At 41.6% G+C, this 7813-nt stretch overlaps 1 protein-coding gene across 6 annotated transcripts in view; it reads left to right on the top strand.

Annotated features, from left to right (window-relative positions):
• Positions 1-1957, top strand: part of CNOT2 (CCR4-NOT transcription complex subunit 2) — a 92360-nt gene extending 90403 nt beyond the window's left edge. For all 6 annotated transcript variants that reach the window (XM_074573170.1, XM_074573179.1, XM_074573160.1 and 3 more), the window contains one exon: positions 808-1957. In XM_074573170.1, the coding sequence (XP_074429271.1) occupies positions 808-894 (87 nt within the window). In that variant the 3' untranslated portion in view covers positions 895-1957. The remainder of the gene's footprint in view (positions 1-807) is intronic.
• The last annotated feature ends 5856 nt before the right edge of the window (positions 1958-7813 follow it).

Here is a 7813-nt window from a genome sequence, read left to right on the forward strand (position 1 = left end):
TGCTGGATCGATGAAATGTTTTACAATTACGCAAACCAGACGCCCTCAAACAAAAGTCAGGTGATTGAGACAATAAAGCTGCTTCTTTATGAACCAGTAGCTTGTGTGGCATCCAAGTACACGGGCAAAGATTTTTATTCTGAGAGAATTTCTCATGAAAGATGTTGGCAAAGTGGGATACAGGAGCAAGGAGCTCAGGAGGTACCAGGAGGGTTGGGTGAGTCTGAAGCTGTGAGTGAGGAGTCTGAAGAAGTGAATATGAAATGTGGTGGAATATTTTGTTAAATTCTGTCTTAAGCAGATCTCGGTACTTTCTCTAACGTTTTAGACAGTGTTCCTCAAGAAGAAACCTAGCTAGTTTAACTTACCGTTGGGCCTGGTAGTATGCCACAAGATATCCCCAAACTTCAGGCCAATCCGAAGTAAGTCTCTGTACATCTGACGTGTTCAGAGAGAAGCTTTTATTCGTAGTTCAACTCATGCCATGATTGTGTATTTGTGTTCAGTGTGTGTGCGTATGTAAAATTGACATCATAAGTAGGGTTCTGAGACTAATGTAGCGTTAAAAGAATAGGGGAGCCTACGTGTTGCAGGTATAATGGCTTAGGATATTGTCTTTTTTCTACTTAAAATATAAAATCTAAGATACTGAAATCATGTGTTTCTGCCTTAAAATTAGGACTTGATCTCTTCGGTATTTGTGCTTTTCAAATACGGCTGGTAGAAAGACCAGGTCTCAATCGGTAAATGATGTGTTGTTTTATTTGGTTTTGTCTCTTTTTTTTTTATTTTTTATTTTAATTGTAGGAGTTCCATCTGGAATATGACAAATTAGAAGAAAGGCCTCATCTGCCATCAACCTTCAACTACAACCCTGCTCAGCAAGCCTTCTAAAGACTTCCCTTTTCTTGGGGTATGGCTGTCTCAGCACAATACTCAACATAACTGCAGAACTGATGTGGCTCAGGCATCCTGGTTTTAATTCCTTGAGGATCTGGCAATTGGCTCATGCGAAGGGTCACCATTTGAGGTCCTGCCTTACTAATTATGTGCTGCCCAACAACTAAATTTGTAATTGTTTTTCTTTAGTTTGAGCAGGGTCTGAATTTTTGTTTTCGTTTTATTTTTTGCCAGCAGACAAGCTTGGGTCTGTAAAGACAAGCGAGTACACTGACAAAAGTTTACCACTTAGTTTTCCAAAATGTAAAAACAAAAAAAAAGAAAAAAGACAAAAAATTAGACAACAAAATTTGCATTGTTCATTGTAGCACTATTGGTAATAAAAAATGTTTGTGCATTTTTATGTGAAGATCCTTCTCGTATTTCATTTGGAAAGATGAGCAAGGTTTGCTTCCTTCATTTTACTTCCCCTTCTGTTTTTGAACGGCAGTTTTCGCCAAGCTTAATGCAAGAATATCTGACTGTTTAGAAGAAAGATATTGCCACAGTCTCTGGTTAGTTTCCAGAGTTGTGTATTACTGAGCTTCATCTTTCCAGAATGAGCAAAACACTGTCCAGTCTTTGTTACGATTTTGTAATAAATGTGTACATTTTTTTTAAATTTTTGGACATCACATGAATAAAGGTATGTATGTACGAATGTGTATATATTATATATATGACATCTATTTTGGAAAATGTTTGCCCTGCTGTACCTCATTTTTAGGAGGTGTGCATGGATGCAATATATGAAAACGGGACATTCTGGAACTGCTGGTCAGGGGACTACTTTGTCGCCCTGTGCACTAAAGGGCCAGATTTTCAGCAGCCAAGGACATCCATACCCAAGTGAATGTGATGGGACTTAAAGAAGTGAACTGAGACAATTCACTCTGGCTGTTTGAACAGCAGCGTTTCATAGGAAGAGAAAAAAAAAAAAAAAGATCAATCTTGTATTTTCTGACCACATAAAGGCTTCTTCTCTTTGTAATAAAGTAGAAAAGCTCTCCTCACTGCAGTGTTGACTTTGATTTGAGATTGTGAAATTATTTCTTCAACAATGAAAAATGGAAAAAAAAAAAGTTGAAGTATTAAAACTATCGAGCTGTACAGTGGTTAAGACACTTGAAGAGTCTTTTTGCTGCTGACAAGTAAATTTATCAGAGTTTTATATTCTTTTCCACAGTAAAGCTTCCACAGCCAAAAGGTTTGGTTAACCTTGGTTTCAGATCCCCTCTGTATAATAGCAAATAGCAAATCACTTTTAGAAAGGCAGGTGGGCAGCATTTCAAATGACAGAAGGACGCTTCAAGAATTCATCACAGAAGGAACGCTTGGGAGAAGCTTGGTTTAGAGCTGATCAGAGGTCCAGGTTGGTATTTTCCCACTCGAAGCAGAAATACGTTTCATTTGATAATTGCTATCACTTGAACTTCCAAATGCAAACAAACACGAATATACACTGGTTCTGAAAGCTATAGCCGTGCTCTAGAGCAGAGGAAGAAAAACCTGAACTGTTTGGATAGTTTCCTTTTTCGTGATGTGCCTGCCACTTCTCACTGGGTTGCCTCTGGTGATGCAAACCATTTCAAAATACCCAAAATTAGCAAAGCAAGAAGACAGCAAAACACATGTCAGTGGATGGGGTGGTGTGGGGCTTTATTTTTAGGTTTTCACCTGTTTTCCTATGTTGTGCAAAAAAAGCGTGTTGGCATGTATTGAATTATGCTGGGAAACTGGACCATTAACGGCATTCCTGTGGTTCTGTATCAGGTGTATAGTAATTTTAAATTCTACACTTTTTTACATCTATTTTAAGATGATAGACATAAAAATGTAAGACTTGATTATTATATTTTTTAATTATTAAAGCAAACTGCTTTCTCAGCCTGAAAGGGGGATGGTTATAATCCAGATGATGGCTAATGCAGCTGAAAAAAATGGATTTTTTCCTTTTTTAAAAATTTTTTCTTTTATTTTTTCTGGTTTTGCTTTTTGCGCTTTCTCTCACTTTCTCTTGCTCTCGCACTCTTCTCTCAAATTAGAGCAGACACAAGTGTATATTTGACTATTCAAACATAAATTTATAAGTTTTAAAAAGGATAGTTTTTCCAGAAGCATCTTGCTCACTCTACAATTAATGGTAAATTTTTTTACTGTCAGAGGTCCGCTGTGATCTGTGCATTTTTTAATTTTATTTTTTTTTAAGGATTCCTGAAACGATGTTTACATCTTCAAATCAAATGTGATTATTTCTTCTTATATGGGCTTGGGTTTTTTAATGTAATTTTTCATCTGCACAGCCACTCTCATGGAAATGAACAACGGACGCGGTAAAGGGAGCAAAGTAAGTTACGTTAAAAATGGTGTCTTATAACTGGTAAATACCTGTGGTACTTTAAAAACAGTTAAGCTGAAATGGGGAACTTAAGTTCTCCAAAAAGTTACTTTGATGATCCAGCACGATGCTTCAAAAATGCGGGATGCTTGACTTTAGCAAAGCCCTCACCTGTGAGCAAGGAACTGGTGCTTTGCTCCCTCCAAGGAGAAGAACATTCTGGGTCTCTAAGCGTACATGGACACTTTAAAATCTGTGACTTCATTTCATGTTACACTCTGGGTTGTAGCAGGAGAAACAGGTTTAAACAGAAAACAAGGTGTAAAATTGGAAACACTTCTTAGCTGTTACCACATTAATTAAAAAACTGAAAAAAACCCCCAAACCCATACTGCCTTTTTTTTTTCTGAAAGGAAGAAAACCACAGCCCTCATTTACACACGTGGCAAATTGGCAGCTGAATTGACCTCGAGATTTTTAACAGTAACAATTAAGATCTGAGGCTTATTTAATATGTTTTTGCATTCCACTAACACCATGTCTAAGGGGAGAGAATAGATGCTATTTGAAAAATACATTTATTTGAGGTGTGGTTCCCCCCCTCTCTGCCCCGGTAGCGTTGTACAACCATGTGCAAGGTAAGTTCTAAGCAGTAAGCCCGGTGTTCTTGGAAACAGGTAGAAGTGTTCCTATTTCTGGCCTTTTCTAACATATTTTCATATTCATCTCTCCTGTATTGTTTATAAATCTATTGAGTAGTTAGTTTCAGTTTCTCTGGAAATCCACTACCCTGAATTTCCAGGGTTAAGATGGGTTTCACCTACTTGATTATCCCTAGTATTGCAGGAAACACTTGCAGTTGTGATTTTAACAGTTCCTGCTGAAACCACCCTGCTTGTGGGAAGGTCGAGGGGACCAGGGAGCCATGGAGGAAGGAGGTAAGGACACTCCGCCTGGCTGTTTAACAACGAACAGACAAAAAAAAACCTAACCACACAGGACTCGCTCTCCTCTGCCTTGGTACCTGGTGCCACAAATGCTTAAGCACGTGAGAACCTTCACAGGCTTGATTAATTGAAGACCCAACTTATCCAGGGAAGCCTGCAGATACTCATGTGGGTAAAACCATTTTGCATGTGACGTTGGCCTCGGTGAAAGTGTTGGCTGTGTTGGGTGTCAGGATTCGGGACTGCGCACACAGCTCCTTCACAGACGGGACGTGTCCCTGGTACAAAGATGTCATATCACTTGGCTGTGTGTCACGTCTCAAATCCTCTCTGTCCCAAAGCCAGTGTTTTTGGTACTTTTCTGTTCCCATTTTACAGTTTCCATGGAAAAGAACATTGAGAATGTACCCAAAATAAGAACTTGCATATTATAGTCAGATGTGAAATTGTTTGCAGTTTCTGTTGACTGTAAAGAGACCAGAAACTGCCTTTGGCATGACCTAAGCAGTGCTGGAAGGCACAGAGGTCTAGGGGGCCATCAGCTCCATCCCGCATGGCTCATAGTTGCCCATGGCTATTGAGGAAGGGTGTTCAGTTTCTAAATAGCATTGTTTTAAAGATATTTGTCACCTAAAATGAACTCTTTTTTTTTTTTTTTTTTAATGAGTTCCCCATAACTTCCGATTGCAAGTACTTCCATGGCTGGATGTTGAGACTGAAACAAGAAAGAAAATTGATTGCTCTCTGTCACGCTCAAGAAGAGCTTCTGAATGCTCTTGTCACCCTAGGCATGAGGTAGCTAGACAGCACTTTTGATTTTACATCCTAAATGTAACAATGGCTTCTATTAAAGCCAAACTTCTGAGTGTGCCTGTTTTTTTACCATACATTCTCCTCAAAATTTGCTACTGCCTAAAAATTACGCATGTGGAAGCTGAATTCTGGTGAAGAATGGAGATTGGGCTAAGCAGTGAGTCTGGGCTGACGACTGATGCTTTTATTTTCATATGGTGTGAGAATTAAAATGGTGTACAAACCTGAAAGCTTCTGGTACGTTTAAAAGACCCGAGGAAATGCAGCCTGATGACTTATTTCTGAAATTGTGAATGACTGCAGTAGGTAATTACCTCTTAAAACCACTTTACCGTTGGGGTTAAACTTTTCTTTTTTTTTGAAAGTAATGTTAAAACACATCGAACGGTAGTTTGGAATATTACTGATTCAACCCACTTCAGAATTAGTAGTGCTAACTAAGCTCGCGTATTATTTTCCTAGACTTCGTTTTATCGTTTGCATTTCTTATTCCTTTGTTGCTATTAACATGCCGATACTGGAGGTGGGCACGCGTCAGAGTTTTCCTGCTGAAGCTGCCGGAAGAATTTTCTGCAAAATCACTTCTTCGAACTCCCGCTGGTTTCCCAAACAAACAATCTAGGGAAGTGGCAGCCGATTTTCGTGACTGCAGGGTGTTGCACCACCGGTAAGGCAGTCCCCACGCGGAGCGAGGGGAAGGCGGGCAGCCCTGGCCTGCTCTGCCTGGCATGGGCATTGATGGCGTTCTGTGGAAACTCCTTCAGCTTTTTCTACAGCTCTATCTTTGGGACAAAAGAGCTGTTTTGCTTGTTCCCCTGCCCCTAGGCGTGTTTCTACCAGCTGCCTGGGATCTCCCTCCCTTCAAAGGCCGATTTACTTTCTGGTGGGCAGCACAATATTGGTTTCAAAAAGCAATTTTGTTATTGTGTGTATATACATTTGCTATTCGAAAAGGTGGTTTGTTACCGGAGTTTTCGTGGAAGACAGTGCGAGGCACCTCCAGGATGGGTGTTATGAGGACCACCGCTCGGCTTCTGCAAGGAAACGGGGATGTGTGAGCCCATTCCCGTCGGCCGGCCCCTCTGGGCTCGTGGTGACGGAGCCCCGCCACAGCCCCTCCAGCCCCGAGGTACGCGACGCAGGTGGAGGCATCCTCACCACGGGCCGCACGAGGTGCCTTCAGGTGGGTGACCAGCGGTTGGCCACAGGTCGCGGGGCAAGGAAGGGCCTGAAAAAGCAGGGAGCGACCAGTTTTTCTGCCATTGAAAATTTCATACAGACATTTAACTTTGTGCATCGTCTTTCTCAGCCCCGGCTGCTCCTGACGCAGCCCATGGCCATGGAGCCAGCATCCCAGATTCTGACCTCGGCAGGTGACAGCAGATAAAATCTTCACAACAGGCCCTTAGTGCCCTGCTTTACTCTTACAAATTGGGCATTGATGATCATTTTTCACATCCAAATGATCCAAATAGACTTTGAGTCCTGACTGGGTTATTTGTGCAGAACTTTAAAACCAATGAGATTACCTGGTGAATGTTAAACGCCGTTCCCTGTCAAAATACAGCCTCAGCATCTCCTCCGACCACGGATGATGCAGGGGTTGGCTGCACACAGGCAGACTAACTCTCAAGGTTACTGTGTCACCCAGTGAGCTGTTGCCTTAAATTTCAGCTGACGGCACTTTATGTACAGGAGACAGCAAGGAATTGAAGCATGTACTGACCACAGGGAGACTCAACGCCAGCTGTTTGGAAGATAAAAAAACGAGAAGTCACAGCTCACCTGAGCCGGAAAAGTGGGGCTGGAGCTTCCCTTCAGGTGCCAGGCAACAAATCTACCTTGAGTAAAAATTGGGTTTTTATAATAAGAAAGCTCTACGCAGCGAGCCCCACCCTTGGAGAGTGCCGTCATCACAAGCGCTGGCAGCAAAGCCTGACTGATGGGAACGAATGAATGGAGCCAAGGACTAACCAAGATGATTTCTGTGTCTAGTGTAAAAACCTATTCCGTGTTTAAGCCTGGGATTATTTTTATTTCTACTTAGAGCTAGCATACTTTATCTGAAACCCTTTGGTATTAGGAGAGGCTACTACAGAGCAGCTGGCCTGAGGGCAGCGTGGCAGTGCACAGGTGCAATCAAGGACGATATTCGCATCCATTTATATTCACGTCACAGCGTGGATTCTTAATAGCCTTCCTGCCAAACCTTGCTCAACAGTCCATTTGGAGAACCTATGGATCAACTTTATTTTTAAAAGTTGGACGTCGCGCTCTGCGGAGGGAAAGTGATTGAAAAAGGTGGCCAGAGGAAAGTGCTATTTCCCATATTTATTATTTTTTCTATTATTTCTGTACCTTCTTGCCTGCTGTGTCATCAAGTTCAGCTATCGGCTCTGAAACTGTCACATTTTGTTCTGCCTAATTGTCTACGATAAAGACTAAGGAATAAAAATAAAACTATTGCTTATGGTACTTTGGCACCGAAGACCTTGTTGTGTTGTGATGCCACGGTGGGAAATGCTGCGTAATGACCAAACTTCATTTGCAAAATAAGTGTATTTTCTTGGACCGAGTGCTTTTCTGCAGACCTGCTTTGAAGAGGGCACTTCTTGGGGTGAGCTTTCAAAGGTCAATATCTTCCTGTTGAAAGCAATTCCTATGTAAAACGTTTTGCCAGCTGTCATGCTCACTTACTATCTTCAAATAATGATGAAAGAGGCTGGGTCTGTCCGTGCTGGATGCTGGATTTGGGGCTGGCCAGAGCAAGAGCACT

This window comes from Larus michahellis, chromosome 1 (genome assembly GCF_964199755.1).
Source record: "Larus michahellis chromosome 1, bLarMic1.1, whole genome shotgun sequence".
NCBI lineage: Eukaryota > Metazoa > Chordata > Aves > Charadriiformes > Laridae > Larus > Larus michahellis.